The 17,500-nt window shown below is 47.7% G+C and overlaps 1 protein-coding gene across 2 annotated transcripts in view; it reads left to right on the forward strand.

The window, feature by feature from the left end:
- Positions 1–17,500, forward strand: part of LOC122258829 (homeobox protein Nkx-6.2) — a 51,270-nt gene that overhangs the window by 11,589 nt on the left and 22,181 nt on the right. The window contains exon 2 of one of the 2 annotated variants that reach the window (XM_043025066.2): positions 8,367–8,539. In XM_043025066.2, coding sequence (XP_042881000.1) covers positions 8,367–8,539 — 173 coding nt within the window. The remainder of the gene's footprint in view (positions 1–8,366; positions 8,540–17,500) is intronic. The other variant, XM_043025067.2, reaches the window with a different exon arrangement.

A 17,500-nucleotide genomic window follows, 5' to 3' on the forward strand; every position in this document is an offset into this window, starting at 1 on the left:
TTCCTGCCTCACCAACCTTATCTCTTTTCTTTTCCTCCCTCCTCTTCCTCCTTGTCCTCTTCCCTCCTCCTCCTCTCCCTCTCCATTCTCTTCTCTCCCCTCTTTCTCCCTCCTCTCCCTCTCCATCTTTTCCCCTTCTCTCTTCTTCCTTCCCTCCGCCCACTCCTCCGCCCGCTATCGCAAATCAGCCCATTCCGAGGTCTACCAATCAGATCGCTGGGATATCGATAGAGCACCACCCCGCACGCCCACCCCGACCACCACGCCTTCAAGATGGGCGTCTCCCCTTCTTGTTCCTCTTCCTCCTCTTCTTTCGCATCTTATTATTCATCTTCTTCCTCCTCCTCTTCCTCATCCCATTCCTCTTCATTTTCCCTCTCTTTCCTCCTCTTCCTCATCCTTCTCCTCTTCTTCCTCCGCCCCTTCCTAGTCTTCCTTCTTTATAATCCTCCTATTCCTACTTCTCTCTATTCTCCTCCTTCACATCCTCTTACATATCGTCTTCCCCTTCTCCATCCTTTTCCTCCTCCTCCTCTTCCTCTTCTTCTTCCTCCTCCTCTTCCTCTTCCTCTTCTTCTTCTTCTTTCTCCTCCCTTCCTTCTTCTTCCTCCTCCTCCTTCTCCTTCTCCTTCTCCTTCTCCTTCTCCTTCTTCTTCTTCTTCTTCTTCTTCTTCTTCTTCTTCTTCTTCTTCTTCTCCTCCTCCTCCTCCTCCTCCTCCTCCTCCTCCTCCTCCTCCTCCTCCTCCTCCTCCTCCTCCTCCTCCTCCTCCTCCTCCTCCTCCCTCTTCATCTTCCTCCCGTCACCCTCTTCACGGCAGCAGCTGTCCAACCACCAAGAAGTCTGTGAGTATCGCCCGGTCTAAATAAACTCTCCGGGAAAAACATAACTTGGTGAAATCAAGTCGCGCCAGAGATGATAATTGGCCACACGATTGCTCTGATAATTCGCCGTAATTACCCTCATCACGATAATAAAGACGTCAATTTCGCCTCTCCGCCTCTCCGCCTCGCTCCCTCCTCGCTACTACTACCCCCTCTCCCCTCCCCTTCCCCTTCCTCCATCTTCCTCTCCTCCTCCTCCTCCTCCTCCTCCTCCTCCTCCTCCTCCCCTCTCCCCCGCGCTCACTCTCTTACCCTTCCCCCCTCCTCCCTCCTCCTCGTCGGAGAGAGACTTTTGGATGCAGAGGAGGGGGAGGGGGAGGGGGGTTGGAGAGGGGCAGAGGGAAGGAATTGTTCCTTTGGGGGAGGGGAGATGGAGGGGGGGCGGGCGGGGGCGGTGTGGTTAGGGGGTGGTTGGATTGAGGGTTGCGAAGGAGTGAGGGAGAGGAGACAAGAAGCTGAGGGAGGCCGAGAGGGAGAGGGAGAGGGAGGGGAGGAGGGAGAGGATGATAGGAGTTACAGGGACGGGAGGGGGAGGGGGGAGGAGGAACTAGAGGGGACTTAATTTGGACGAGTTCCCTTCGTTTAAAATGGCGCGCCGCTTCCAAAGGGAGCACTTGGGAAATGTCCGAAAGAGAAGGAAAAGAAGAGAGAGAGAGAGAGAGAGAGAGAGAGAGAGAGAGAGAGAGAGAGAGAGAGAGAGAAACCTTGTTAAATATTTCGACGTCCTTCACTAGCGATGATACAACAAGGTTAATCATCCTTACCACATGATTATAATAACCCCCAACTTCGTACAGCATAATAATCATCATAACCCTAACTCGCATACTATAAGAATTATGATAATGAAAATCACAGTGACCCCAAACAGCACATCGCCATAATGACCCCAGCGCTTACATCATCATAACTACAACAACCCCAACAATTGCAATTACAAGACTCGCGACTCGTGCAAGATTTTGCAACAGAGAGAGATAGAGTTCAGCGAAGGAGATGCTAATTTGTAAGAGGCATTAAGAGAGGCGCGCTTGTCCAAGGAGTTTTGAGGAGGCCGACTTTAACTACACTTGGAATGGAGTGAATTTGTTTAACACGCTTGCCGATGCGCACCTTTTTTTCTAAGGAGGGGAGGGGGGTGCGTAATTGAGCTTTCTTGTTTTCTTTTCTTTCTTTCATTCGCTTATTCATTACTTCTTTTGCATGTGGGTTATCTTTCTTTCTTTCTTTTTTCCTTTTTTTGATAGTGGATTTTTTTCTCTCCGTCTGTCTAACACATTCTAGACATTTTGAATTTTCCTTTTTTTATTAATGTCGGTATGATTTTTTTCAATATCTATCTACCTATTGATTCTCTATCTATTTCTATTTTTCTCCTACTTTATTCTTCATACCCTCCCTGTTCCTCTCCCTTCTCTTCCATCCATCTCTTCTTTCATATCTTCCTTCCACCTTCCTCATGACACACTTCCCCCCCTCCCCCCCAACCACCAGCAGACGCAATCCCCCATCCCCCTCCCACCTCCAACCCTCGTCAACCCCCTCAACCCCCCCCCCTTTAACCCCACCCTCCCTTTAACCCCCCACCCCGCCAAATACCCCGCGTTAAACTTAACTCAACATACACTTTCTACGTCGATGCGCGTACTGCACTAAGCGTCGCCGTTAAAGTAAGTTCATTTCCCACTTGAATATCTGCAGTGGTGGAATAATTGAGATATCTGCGTAAAGCCAAGCTATTCCCCACAATCACTGTCGGCGCTCTAGTCATCAGGGCCGGCCATTAGGGCAGAGTGTTGGTCAATTGCCTGTCCGGACCCGTGGACATTATTTCCCGAAACGTCGCACAATTTATATCAAATGGCTTTTAATCATTTTCCTGAGGATACGTCTCGGGATTAATTTTGAACTAGGGGGGGAAGGGGAAGGGGGGAAGGGGGAAGGGGGAATGGGAGAGATTAGAGGGAAAGGGGGATGGGGGGGAGACGAGAAGGGGAGAAAGGGGGTATTGATAGGAAGAAAAAAATGTATGTGGTTTATAATATTAGTATATCTTTGTTACAGTAACGTATTTATTGCACATTTATCCTTATATCTTGATGGAGGGAATGTCATTTTCGTTCTGGTTTCGGTCAAGGCGAAATTCCCTCCGCCAGTGATACCAACGTTATCATCCTCTCGTTCTGAGATTATATCACATCATTTTCAACCTCGAATAATTCCCAAGGTCTCGTGAGGATACATTCAACATAAAACTACTTTATGAATCCCCCCGAACCAGAAGCCGACAGGCCAAAAATACCCGAAGGAGAGCGAGCGTCAAATAATCCGGCAATAATAAAAGGCTTATGTTGGTAGGACTGCGTCGAGGTGGTAGCACTGGTCATCGGCCGCCATTACCAGCAGCCGCCGCCAGTTTAATTAGACACAAACACACAATCATCCTCCACGCAAAAACGACCCCATGTTCGGACGGCTGGTGGCCAGTACTGGCTCTCTCGCTCTCTCGCTCTCTCGCTCTCTCGCTCTCTCGCTCTCTAGCTCTCTAGCTCTCGCTCTTTATCTCTCTATACATATATCCATCTATCTGTATATATGTATGTGTATTTATCAATGTTTCTATCCATGGGTCTGTTTATTTGTCTCTAAATCTGTTCCTGTATCTATGTATATATTTTTTTTCTGTCGGATTATCCATCTCTCTCTCTCTCTCTCTCTCTCTCTCTCTCTCTCTCTCTCTCTCTCTCTCTCTCTCTCTCTCTCTCTCTCTCTCTCTCTCTCTCTCTCTCTCTCTCTCTCTCTCTCTCTCTCTCTCTCTCTCTCTCTCTCTATCCTCTACCTTCCTATCTCTCTCTTTCGTTCTCTCTCTCACTCCCACTCTCTCTCTTTCCTGGGACTTTCTTATTTGAACTTAGAGAAGAGTTGTTACTTCATTTCAGACGATTTCCCTAATTTTCCCCTCTTTTTTATCAGGAACCTTAGTATGAAGGCAGTAATCCTTCGATGTGAAGGCTGTTTCTGCTCTCCATCTCTCCCCTCTCTTCCCTCCTTCCTTACTTTTCCTCCCCTCCTTTCCCTTCTCCTACCCGTCTTCATGCTTTCTTAATCTCCATCCCCAACTCTCACTTCTTCTCCCCCCCACCCCCTCTCCTCCTCTCTACATTTCTCCCTCCCTCCATCCCTCCCCCTTTTCCCTCCCTCCTCCCCTCCTTTCCTCCCCTCCTCTAGTTCGTTCGTACATCTATTATGGCTAAACATCACTTGTGGAGTTGAAGTTGGTGGCTTGATGTTGGTGTTCATGTAAGAGTTTGCTGTGGAGTGCCGCTTGGGGTGAAGTGCCGAGAGGGGGGGGGGGAGGGGGAGGGGAGAGGGAAGGGGGGAGGGGAGGGTAAGGGGGGGAGAAGAGAAGAAGCGAGTATGGTTGTCAGGGGGAGAGGAGAGGGAAAGAGGAGAAAAGAAAGAGGGGAGTAGGGTAAGTAGGAGAGAGAGGAGAGAGAAGAAGTGGGAGAGGGAGAGAAAAGGGAAAAAAAAAAGAGAGGGGTACTGCGAGTAGAAGTAAAGAGAGGAAAGAAGGGAGAAGGGAGAAGAGCAGGTAGAGAGAGGGGAACGAGAGAAGGGAGAGAAGGAGGGGGAGATAGGGGGAGAGAGGAGGAGAAGGGACCTTGTCCTGGGAGATGCGAGAGTTGAGAGTTCGCTTAGAAAAAGAAAGAAAAAAAATAAAGTCCGATACTACATTTTTATGAAGGGTAAGAAAAAAATGTGATAACTTTATAACTTAGCCATTTTTCCCGGGTGTTTAAGAAATTGCGTAGTGTGGGGGGGGGGAATACAGAGGCATTGTATTTCTTGTAATAATGGTTCTTGGTGTTATTATCGTCTTTATTTTGGTTCGCCGATTATTTTGCTCTCTTTATTCCTTTTCGTCTTTTCACTTACCCTTCCTGTCTTATTGTAAACGCCATATTTTAATTATTTTGTCTTTTCTTCGCTCCATTTTTAACTCCTCTTCTACCCTCGTTTCTCTTTCTCTCTCTCTCTCTCTCTCTCTCTCTCTCTCTCTCTCTTCTTCTTCTCATCTTCGTCTTCTCTCCTCTCCTTCTTCTCTCTCTCCTCTCTCTCTCTCTCTCTCTCTCGCTCCTCTCTCCTTTCTTCTCCTCTCTCTCTCTCTTCTTCTCTCCCCTCTTCTCTCTTTCTCTCCACTCCACCTCCTCCTCTCCTCCCCTCCCACCCTTTCCGCTTCCTCTCTCCCCTCCCTCTTTCCCCCGACACTAATCTCACCAGATCCCCACGGTCCACTCCGGCGAGTCACCGCCAGGGGTTGGCTGGTGACCTGGACTGACCCCTAAGGGTGACTGGGACCTGGAGAGAGTTTGCGTCCAGAGTAGAGAGAGGATGAGGGGAGGTATACTTATTATACTCATATACACACGCACACACACTTATATATACACACACTACACACACCACACCAACACACACACACAACACACACACACACACACATACACTCAAACAACACAACACGACATCAACACAAAAACCACATTCAAATTTAACAACGAGCGTCCTATCTCGCCGCCTCATTCGCGTTATCTCGCCGTCTCTGTAACGTCCGGCGCGCGCCGGGGTCAGTCATACAGGCGAGGCGACTTATTTGATATACAATGTGGCGACAATAATAATCTGGCCACGCGACCGACAATCAAATAATCTGGCACGGACGCGACCACAACGCGGACTATTGACTGGAGACGCCAATTATCGGGACGCGACAAGCCAAGTGTCGTTGATGGGGAGTTGGCTCGGTTTGCAAGGGGGGAGGGGGGTTGATTGGGTCTCGTGGAGAAGGGCGTCTCGGGGGAAGGGGGGAGGGGGGGAGGGGGGGAGGGACCTTCGTTCTTCTCTCATTCCCATCTACCCCTCGTTTCTTCGTTTCTCTTACCCTTCCTTCACCTTCCCCTCCCCTCCTCTTCCCTTCCCTCCACTTTCCCTTCACTCCTCCTCTCTTTCCATCCCTTTCCTCCGCTTCCCTTCCTTCCACTTTCCCTCCCCTCCCCTCCCCTCCCCTCCCCTCCCATTCCCTCCATTTCCCCCCTCCCGTCCTCTTCCCATCCCACCTATCCTCCTCCCTCCTCTTCCCCTTCCTCCCTACCCCCCTCCCCCCCCCTCCCCCTCCGACACGCGTGTTGACAAAACTGGTGGATAACGACGTAGAGAGAGAGAGAGAAAGAGCGAGAGGACGATCTTATAACCGCGGAGCCAATTTTGGGGGTCATCTTTAGTGGTGATTTTCAGGGCCAGATTATGCCTAATCTGCCTCTTCTGATTGGGTTGTGCTTTATCGGGTTTGCTCTGTTTGCTTTGGGTGTTTTTGTCTATCCGTGTGTGTTTTATTGGTGTTTGTATTAATTGGGTGGGAGTATGTTTGTTTTCTGTGTGTGAGTGTATGTGTTTGGATGTTGTCGTTTTATATGTGTTAGGTTGCGTGCTCGTCTTTGTGTGGTCATTTATGCAATATGTGTATGAAGGATTGTTGCTACTTATACAGATAATATGATTATGTGTGTATGCATATACGTCAGGATTGTGTGTACGATCGCATCGAGGGAATCCGCATACAATTCACCAAGATCTGAGTGTTTGCAAACGCGCGCGCGTGTGTGTGTCCGTCTATTCGGAAATGAGCAAGTCATTGTTTAGAAGCACTTTGTAACAGTTTATGCACGGAGTACCTTTACCTTGATCCCTTAATGCCCCTGGGAGAGCCGCCTCGCCCCCTCTCACAGAGTCAGTTCCAGAAAAAGGGAAAAGCGAAGTACTTTCAGCCGTCGCCACGTCAAAGCGACAGCGCACCGTTCGGCGGATCCAGTGCTTCCAGACCACGGTCGCTATCGCCGCCAGTGGCGTCGGCCGGAGAATACGCGATTACACTGCCCGAGAACTAGGAGACACTGGACCCCAATAAGGCGGGCTGTGCGGTCTTCATATTCGATTTGCAAAGGGTTGGGGAAGAGGGGGAGGGGAAACGCGGGGGGGGGGGGGAGGTTGCGGGTTGATAAACCAGTGAAAAAAAATGAAAAGGAGGTGAGAGAGGCGAGATAGAGAGGGGTTAGAGAGGCAGGAGCAGTATGTGATAATAGACACACAGTGCACAGACACGCATTGCGCTTCGATTAGCTTTGGTTGCCTCTGTCTAGATCTCCCGCGAATGACCTCGGAGTAATACTCACTCGGGCTGCAAAATACTGCTCATGTCGTGCATTGTGGTAATGCTGTTATTTGACCGAAAGAAATGTCGGCGGAGGATTTTATGCATTGATTGCACTGTTGATCATGTTGCTATTGGTGTTATTTTGTTGTTGTTTTCATGCGGGGTTTGGTGCGCAAGACTATCTACAGGAATTTCGTTTTTCTTTTGCATTACGCGGTTAATGTTACAATTAATGTTACACACGATTTATGTTATCATACGCGTCCTTTCCGTATTTTATAGGCTGCCGAAAGAAAATCAAAATGGTTAACTGATCGGAGATGATTTTTGATTCTTCCGCATCTTGAAAAAAACGATGGCGCTTATTCATTAATTTCTCATTTGGTCGCATTTGTCCATATACTAAAGTCCGAATTTATTAACGTATCAATGAATCTTTCCCATTGACGTATTCATACGTATCCTTAAGGACGCTTGGCTCCCTCAGAAGTCCGAGCGCCTCGACTCCGATTCCGAGGCTCCGAGCCGCCCGACTCGACTCCTTCGCGGGTCGTGTCACGCCGCATCACGCTTCCTCCTGCAACTTGTTAGCACGCGCCCCGCACGTGCTGATAGCGGCCTGGCACGTGCTGACGAGGGCGTGTGCACGTGCGGCATTTCTCGAAGGCCCCCGTGGCTCCCCCTCCTCCCCCCTCTCTCCCTCTCCCCCGCCCCCCGCTCCCCCTCATGGGCTGTTATGGTCGTGTCGTGACAAATTCGTTTAGTGCGCGAGAGATACGGATCCGGGGCGTGCGAGTCGGTTATCGCTCGTAAAATGACGGTGTTGAAGGGGCGTGTTTGCGGGGAGAGGGGCGTGGGGTGGGAGAGGAGAGGGGACGGGGCGAGGGGAGGTTTTCGAGGAGGGGCGCGTAGAAAGAGGGGAAGGAGCGGCCGCCGATGTCAGGAGGATGCTCTTTAACGGCATGACTAATGGGAGTGTCATTCGGAGTTGTCAGGCGCTCGCTTGATTTGCCTAAACGGCGCTTCGGATCGGCAGCGAAGCCGACGCGAAAGGGACGTGCGTGAAGGTTGGCGTTAGCGGACTCCACTACCTCATGGCTGTCATCATCATGACTAGTCTTATGGTGATAATCATATTCATATTCATATATCACCTTTCTCTATGAAGACCGAATCAGACAAGCCTTATAATCACTATTATACCCTTACTATACCCCCACCCCTCCCCCCCCCACCCCCAAAAGGCCCCCACTCACGTCTATCTCCCCGCCAGGGATCGCAGCCATGCCGATGGACAAGGACGGCAAGAAGAAGCACACGCGGCCCACCTTCAGCGGCCAACAGATCTTCGCGCTGGAGAAGACCTTCGAACAGACCAAGTACCTGGCGGGCCCCGAGCGAGCCAAGCTGGCCTACGCCCTCGGCATGACGGAGTCCCAAGTGAAGGTCAGTCAGAGCTTTTTTGCCGTTGGGAGCCGTTGATTTTCTTCTTCTTCTTTGGGGATCGGGCCCTTGATTTTTTATTTTTTATTTTACGTGTATTTTTCTGTTTTATGTTAATTGTGGCAACGTGTGAAACTTATTCTATAAAAATGATAATGGTAAATATGTGTATATGGACGAAGCACATTGGCCATCTCTTACCTTTATGTAATGATAAGGTCGATAAGAGGCGATGAAGAAAGTGATTATAATTAAATGAAATCTGTGAACACTGAGATTAAGAAAAAAAGAAAAAAAATTATAATAATCATTATTGATAAGGAATAAAATATGTGAGCCGAAAGCAAGAGACGTATATATTTGAAAATGGCGAGGCTCTTGGAAATAGATAAAGAAAAGGAATGCAACAGTGAAATGATAAAAGGAATTCCTCTGCTTTAAAAAATACAGATATTGTGACGTCGATGTTGTCTTCCTAATTTTCTCACATATTCATGTTGTCCCTGTTGTTACCAATGTTATTATTCATCTCAGTAATAGCCAATGCTTTTATCATTGCTTATGCATATATGTGTGTGTATATATATATATATATATATATATATATATATATATATATATATATATATATATATGTATGTATGTATGTATGTATGTATACACACACACACACACAAACAAACTCAACCAAAAACACACACACTCAAACAAGCAACCCAAAAACGCACACTCACACACACACACGTAGCCCTCACATACATACACAAATCCCCCCCCGCTTCCCCTGAAGACGCGACCGCTTGAGATGCCGCGACATGCTCACGTCTCAAGATTTACAAAATATCAGCGTCGGGCAGAGCAATCGGAGCGTGGGGAAAGGGCTTCATTAAGGGAGCATTTGGAGGCTGGAGTAATACGAATGACTGCTCTCGCTCCCTCTCTCTTTCTCGCACTAGCTCCCTCTCTCTCGCTCTCGCTCTTGTTTTCTCTCGCTCCCTCTCTCTCTCGCTCTTGTTTTTTCTCTCTCTATCTCTCTCTCTCTCTCTCTCTCTCTCTCTCTCTCTCTCTCTCTCTCTCTCTCTCTCTCTCTCTCTCTCTCTCTCTCTCTCTCTCTCTCTCTCTCTCTCTCTCTCTCTCTCTCTCTCTCTCACGCTTTCTCCCACTCTCACTACTTACACTCTACTTGATCTTTCTTCTTTCCTTATGCTTCTTCTCTCTTTTTGACCTTCCTATCACAAACGCATATATATATATATATATATATATATATATATATATATATATTATATATATATATATATATATATATATAATATATACATATATATATGTATATATATATATATATATATATATATGTATATATATATATATATATATATATATATATATATATATATATATATATATATATATATATATATATATCATACATACATACATACATACATGCACACATATGTATAGATTACAGCTAGATAGACAGATAAATAGATGGACAGGAAGGTATAGATATAGATCAATAGATATATAAATATGAATATAGATATAGACATAGATGTGTACATACGTATATATGCCGTATACGTATATCCATATCGATGTAAATAGATATATCTCTGATTTTATGGGTAGACTGATAGATACACACTGATAGATAGAACACTTATACCAGCCGCAATGCCACAACCACAACAACCGCATTATCTCCCCAAAGCCCAACCACAACAATTCCCCCTTACATATCACCCTCCACCCCCCCCCCTCCACCCCCTCCACCCCCCACCCCCTTCTTCCAAAAGTTAAATTCTCATCCATTATTTATCATCGTACAATCGCGCGTCGATGCAGCCGCTATATGATGGGGGTGGGGGAGGGGGGTAAGGGAGGGAGGGGGAGATAGGCGTTTTATTCTTGATTGTGCGCCTGTCGATATCTGAGTGTTATCTTGTATGAAGACCGTAGGGTGCCGACGATCTCACTGAAAAAAAATTATATCTTTTTCTTTTTTTGAGGGGGAGGGCGGATGTGGAGGGGAGGGGGGGAGGGTAAGGATAATGGTCTAACTTTTTCATTTTATCTTTTGTCTTTTTTTTTTTCCTCTCTAAAGCGAAGTTTCAAGAGCGATCTTATCTCTAGCGCTTCATCGCTAAGTGTAGCGGCGAGCGCTCGCTTGGACTGAGGGAGACCTTCTTTCCCCTTCGCGCTAACTCAATTTATTCTCTCTCTCTCTCTCTCTCTCTCTCTCTCTCTCTCTCTCTCTCTCTCTCTCTCTCTCTCTCTCTCTCTCTCTCTCTCTCTCTCTCTCTCTCTCTCTCTCTCTCTCTCTCTCTCTCTCTCTCTCTCTCTCTCTCTCTCTCCACACACACACACACACACACACACACACACACATGATTCATCTTATTATCGCTTTTTCTTTTTCTTTTTTTTTCGTTTTCTCGTTTTCCTTTTCTGTCGCCCTCTCTCTTTTGGATTTTGCTTTTGTTCTTTTTCTTTGCTTTTGTGCTATTCTCATCTGAATCTCCAATTAGCTGACGTGGATTAGATCAATAATTTAGAAAAAAATTATTGATGATAATAAGAACAAAAAGAAGAAACAGCGACTTTAATTCTCTCCCGCAACGACAACGAAGAAAAAAATCCAAAATTTTGAGCCCCCTCCGCCTTCCTCCCCCCCCCCTCCAAAAAAAAGAAGAAGAAAGAGAAAAAAGCAGAGAGCAAAATGCAAGAGGAGGAGGCCGCCATTTCCTCCTTCTCTCCCAAATTGTAAATCACTTAGAATGAAATCCCTTACAAATGAAATCATCTTTCCAGCTCATTTCCTCCTCTTGGCCGCGCGCGAAACCATGTCCCGTCATCTCTCTTTCGCTCACGCTCACTCTTTCTCTCTTCCGCTTTCGCTCTCATCTTTCTCTTTTATCCCGTTCTTTTTCCGTTCTCTCTCTCTTTCCGTTTTTCTCTTTTTCATTTTTTTCTCCCTCGCTTTCGCTCTCTCTCTGTCACTCTCTCCTTTTCCTTCCGGCTCCTCCTTCTCCCCTGTTTTGGCTCCTCCCACTTTTTCCCCTCGTATACTAAGTGGGTCTTCTTTCCTTTTTCCATTTGGTCTCTGGGTCTTAGGTGTGCAGTTCTGATTGTTGCTCTTGATGTATTTAGATATCTACTCTCTCTCTCTCTCTCTCTCTCTCTCTCTCTCTCTCTCTCTCTCTCTCTATCTATCTATCTATCTATCTATCTCTCTCCTATCTCGCTGTTACTGTTTTTTTGTTTTGCTTTTGTATTTGGTCTTCTTTTAAAGTTCTTTTCCCGCTTATTTCCCCTCGGTATCTCTGCCCCTCACTTTTGTTTCCCTCACTCTCGCATGCGGTTGGTGACTTCTCCCCCATATTCCTCCCCTTTTCCCTTCTCCCTTCTCAATTCTCCCTTCCTCTTCCTTAGCTTACTCCCCTCTTTTCCTCTTACTTCCTCTCCTCTCCTCTTTCCCTCCCCCTCATTTCACTTTTCCCCCCTCCCCTCACCCTTCCCCCCTTCCGTCTTTCCATCCCCTCGCCCTCACGCCTCCTCTCCCCTCACCCTTCCCCCCTTCCCTCTTTCCATCCCCTCGCCCTCACGCCTCCTCTCCCCTCCCCTCCGCTCCCCTCCCCTCCCCTACCCAAGACCCAGCGCGCGAGATGTGGTTAAGATAGAACTTATCTCTCCATTACGCTGGTTCCTCTATCTCATCACTGCATCGGCGGTCGCTCTATTTAAGGGGCTTACGGCGTCCAGACCACCCAGTTGCTATCTCTCGCCTTCTCTCTCGCTCTCCGTCTCCCGGTCTCTGTTTCTCTTTCTCTTTCTCTCTCGTTCTTTGTTTCTTTTGGAATTTGTCTCGCTCAGTCTCCGGCTCTCGCCTGCTGCCTCTTTTTCGCTCTCTGTCTTCTGATCTCTGACTCGCTCTTTCTCTCTCTATTTTTAATCTCGCTCTCTGTCTCTTTCGGAATTTAGCTCTCCGTCTCCAGGCCTCTGTTTCTGTCTTTTTCTCTCTAGCTCTCCGCCTCTCTGTCTCTCTTATTCGTTTCTGTGTCTCTTGCTCTCTGTCTTTTGCTGTCTACCTCTTTCGTTGTTGATTTTCCTTCTGTCTCCATACATTTCTTTCGGTTTCTTTTTTCTCCTATTTCTCATTTTTCGTGTCTGTCTGTTCCCCTTTTACCCCTCTTTCTCGTTTCCCTTTCCGTTTCTCTTTCGTTTTACCCCTTTTTTCCCTGTTTCCCGATTTTTCCCCTTTGTCTCCATTTCTCTCTCTCACTTCCATTTTGTATCCTTTTCAAACGCAACTTTTCTGAATTATTCTTCCGCGGCGAGAGTTCGTTATGCAAATTCGCTCTCGCGCGCGCACGCACATCTCTCGGTAATACCGCTATCGCTTCGCATCGTAGTACCCTGACAACGGCACTCCTTGCAACATTATCACTGCTTGCAATATCGCTACTGTTTGCCGAGGGAGGAGGGGGGAGGGGGGTAGATTCTGCACTCTTCTTGCAACATATGTTCTCGTGCATGTTGCGCCACTCACGATCTGGTGACGATTGGGATTACTCGAGTTGCAACGGAAGTAAATAGATTGCATTCTGGATCTTTTCTTCGTTTTTTGTGAGTGATAAAAGATATTGTAGGCATTTTGTTATCGTTATCTTTACTCGTTCCCCATTTTTTTTCATTCTCTCGACCTCATCATTCCTTCTTCTTCCACTTTTCCTTTCCTTATTCCCCTTTCCCCTTCGCTCCCTCCCTTTATCCATCCCCCGCCTCCTTCTTTCCCTTCGCTCCCTCTCGTCTTCCCTCCCCTCCTTCTTTCTCTCCCTCTCGTCTTCCCTCCCTCACTCCTTCCCTCTCTTCGCTCCTTCTTCCTTCCTTCCCTCCCCTCGTTCTCTCTCTGTCCTTCCTTCATCCCTCAAGCAAGGTCGCTCTCCTAATACCACAGCTATCTCTGCAAGCTGTCTCTAACGCAACCATTACCCCCCCCCCCTCCCTCCCTTTACGCCCTATTCTCCTTCCCTTCTTCCTTCCGCATACCTTACTCTCGCTTTCCTCTTCTCCTTTCTCTCTCTTCCTTCCTTTCCTTCTCTTTCTTTCCCTTCTCCCCTCTTTCCACTCTTTCCCCTCACCCCCCCCCCCCGTCTGCCTCTCCCTTTTTCTCTTCCTTTCCTCCCCATCTCCTTCCTCTCTTCCCTCTCTCCCCCCCCCCCACCTCCTTCTTCTCTTCTATCCTCTTTTCTCCTCTCACCATCCACTCTCCCCTCCCCTCCCCTTCCCTCCCCTCTCCTCCCCGCTAGTGTCTCCATAGGCTACCGGAATCTCCGTTATTGCTTTTTATGCTTCGGCGTTCTCCAAATTTTACCTCGGGTCCGCCTTCACTATTTCGCCCACATTGGCTTTTGGGGGAGGGGAAAAGGGGGCAGGGGGAGGCTGGGGAGGAGGCTAGGGGAGGCTAGGGAGGAAGCAGGGGAGGAAGCAGGGGGAGGCTGGGGAGAAGGGAGGGGTGGAGGGGGTGTGGTCTTAGCTTCACCTTCTCATTGGGGATTGCCTTAACACTGGGGAGGGGGAGGGGGAGGTTGATGCAGCCTGAAGTGTCGACAGGAAGGAGAAGAGGGGGGGGGGGAGGGAGAAAGGAGGAAGGGAGGAAATGATGGAGGGTTTATTTTGTCTTAAGAAAAGAAGTTCTTGACATTTTTTGACGATGAAGAGAGAAAAGATAGAAGGATGGAGAGAGAGAGAGAGAGAGAGAGAGAGAGAAGAAAGAATGGAGGAAGGTGGAAGAGTGAGGAGATTTAAAGGAGAGGAAAGGAAATAGAAGAAGACGAAGACGGAGACGGAGAAGAAGAAGAAAAAGAAGAACGTAAAACTCAGCTCGTATATGCGACAGTATTTCTTTGTTTTTCTTTTGTTCATCTTTCTCCCGTTCTTGGTCTTTAACACCCCCCCCCCAAAAAAAAAAAAAAAAAAAAATAGTAATAATAATAAGTTTGAAAATAGGATATTAACAATTTGTGAAGCCCCGTAGACATCATAATTATCATCATAATGATAATGATGATATGGATAGTGATAAAAATAATGATAATAATTTATGATGATAATAATGATAACGACTCGCGGCGGCGTGTCGTTCTGTTTCACTGCCGCTTTCATGCCGTTAGCAAAATTACTCTCTCTCTCTCTCTCTCTCTCTCTCTCTCTCTCTCTCTCTCTCTCTCTCTCTCTCTCTCTCTCTCTCTCTCTCTCTCTCTCTCTCTCTCTCTCTCTCTCTCTCTCTCTCTCTCTCTCTCTCTCTCTCTCTCTCTCTCTCTCTCTCTCTCTCTCTCTCTCTCTCTCTTAGCGGCGGCGTTGTGCGACGCATTTCGGCGTTCATTTGTTCGTCATCATGGCCTCCTACTCATCCCTTTTCATCCCCTCTTCCCCGGCCCCTACGCGTAAGCCGTACAAATCTGGGCATAAAATTACCGTCGGTAATTCGGGAAGGCGGGGCTTAGTTATGGGCGTGGTCTCGGGCATCAACATTCGCCGCCACTCTAATAAGTGAGGGAGGAAAATTTTCGCGCGCTTTTTGTTCGAGGGATATTTCGCGCCTTTTGTTTTCCTTTTTTTTGTATTTTTCTTGTTGTTCTACTTTGCCAATAGAAGAAGAGAAAGAGGAGATAGAAGAGGGGGATATGGATGAAAGGGAGATGGGGAGAATTATGATAATAGCGGGGATGAAGATGAAGAAACGGAGAGAGGAGTAGAAGAAGAAAATTAACGACCTCCAAGGATGGTGATGATGCGAGAAAATGCATTAAGATATAATAGGAAAACGAAATAAAAGTAGAGAAAAAAATTATGAGGACGATGATGATTAAGATGAAATAAAGAGGGAGACGATTAAAAAGAAAAAGAAAAGAAAAGAAAAAAACATAATAATGATAAAGAAAGAAGAAAAATAAATCTCAGATCGGAAAACAAAACATTGAAAAGGGAAGGAACGAAAGAAAGATAAAAGAAAAAATAATAACGACATCAACGACGATGACGATGACTTTCTTTCAAAATTTGCACCAAGTCCGCAGCCTAACGTGTTCCGAACTTATAATAGAGATTAATTATAGACTATGAGCCTGGGACCTGAATGGCGGCTGGCGGGAAACCTCAGCGATAGTGTAGAGGCAAAGGGGGGGAGGGAAGGGGGAGGAGGAGAGGGAGAGGGAGGAGGAGAGAGAAGAGAAAGAGAGTGAAGGTAGGACAGAGAAAGGGAAGAAGGTTGGAAAAGAGGAAGGGAAGAATGACTGGGAAAGTGTAGGATGTAGGGGAAGGAAGGAGGAAGGAGGAGGGTTGAGAGCGAAAGAGACGACATAAGAGGAAGAAGAAGAAATTAAGAGAACGCAGAAGAGAGAGAGAGAGAGAGAGATTGGGGAAAAGAGGAGGAGTAGGACGAATAGAGAGAAGAGGAGAGAGGGGGAGAGGGGGAAGGGAGGAGGGGATTGGCTGCTATAAATATGCAGATCTCTTTGGTAGAGGTGACATAATTGAGGGGTGAACTCCTGGGTGGGGCTAAAGAGAGGGGTGGAGGGGGGTGGGGGGCGAGGGGAGGGTGTAGGATAAACTAGGGGACGTTGTTGTATTTGTTGATGTTAATATTTTCCCCCTCGGTTCCCCCTTCTTTCGTCCCCTCCTCTTCCTCTTCCTGCTCCTCCCTCTCCTCCCTCCTCTTCGACCTCCTCTTCTTCCTCCACTTCCTGCTCCTCCCCCCTCCTTTTCCACTTCCTCTTCCTCCTCCTCTTCCTGCTCCTCCTTCTCCTCCCTCCTCTTCTTCTTCTTCCTTTCCCACTGTTTCTTCCCTCTCTTCCTCATTCTCTTTCCCCTCCTCATCATCTTCTCCTTCTCCTCCTCCGTTTCCTACTCCTCCCCATCCTCTTCCTCTCCCCTTTCCTCCCTCTCTTCCTCTTCCTTTTCCTCCGCTTTCTCCCCCTTTTTTCCATATCTTTCCATCGCTGTCTTTCTTTATCAGTCGATATAGCTATTAATGGACCGATCTATCTATTTTCCTTTTCCTTTCTTGTGATTTATTGATGCGATTCCATTTAATTAGAGAGGGCGGGGTCGGGGGGGGGGGTTCTGTCTATCTATATATCTATGTATCTGTTCCCTTCTCTCTCTCTCTCTCTCTCTCTCTCTCTCTCTCTCTCTCTCTCTCTCTCTCTCTCTCTCTCTATCTCTCTCTCTCTCTCTCTCTCTCTCTCTCTCTCTCTCTCTCTCTCTCTCTCTCTCTCTCTCTCTCTCTCTCTCTCTCTCTCTCTCTCTTTATCTCTTTCTCTCTCCTCTCTCTTTCTTTATTCTTATCCCCTTTCTCCCTTCCCCGGAAAAGACCCCGTCCTTCCCTCTCTCCCCGTCCCCCCCCCTCTTTTCCTTTTTACCCCTCTCCCCGCCATACCCTCTTTCTCTGCCTCCCTCTCGGCTCCCCACTTCCCTCCCCCTCCTTTCCCCTCCCCACTTCTTTTACCTCATTACAATATACACAAGCCCCACCCCTCCCTCCCTTCCCCCTCCCCCTTCAGCCATCCTCTCCTACCCTCCCCTCTCTTCACCTTCCCCTCCCCTCACCCTACCCCCACCCTCCACTTTCCTCCTCCTCCCCCAGCCTCCCCGTCGCCCCTTCCCCTCAGATAGTCAACAGTATAACAAAGGCTAAGTAAACACAGGAGTTTCGTGTTTAGTGACACCAATTGGCCGGGCGTGGCGGTGGCAGCGGCAACGTCACTGTTGGCAAATGGAGATCGCAGGTTTAGGGTGTTGGTGGGGGTCGGTAGAGATTGGAGGGGGGGGGTTAGGTAGGTTAGGAGGAGAGAGGTTGGAGAAAGGATGGGGGTTGAGGGGAATGACGGGGGGGATAGAGAGGGGAAGGAGAGATGGGGTGTTCTGAGTGTGCTGGGTACTTACTTGGGGAGGGGG

This window comes from Penaeus japonicus, unplaced genomic scaffold (assembly GCF_977035675.1).
Source record: "Penaeus japonicus unplaced genomic scaffold, GWHDUDI00000001_assembly GWHDUDI00000015, whole genome shotgun sequence".
Classification (NCBI taxonomy): domain Eukaryota; kingdom Metazoa; phylum Arthropoda; class Malacostraca; order Decapoda; family Penaeidae; genus Penaeus; species Penaeus japonicus.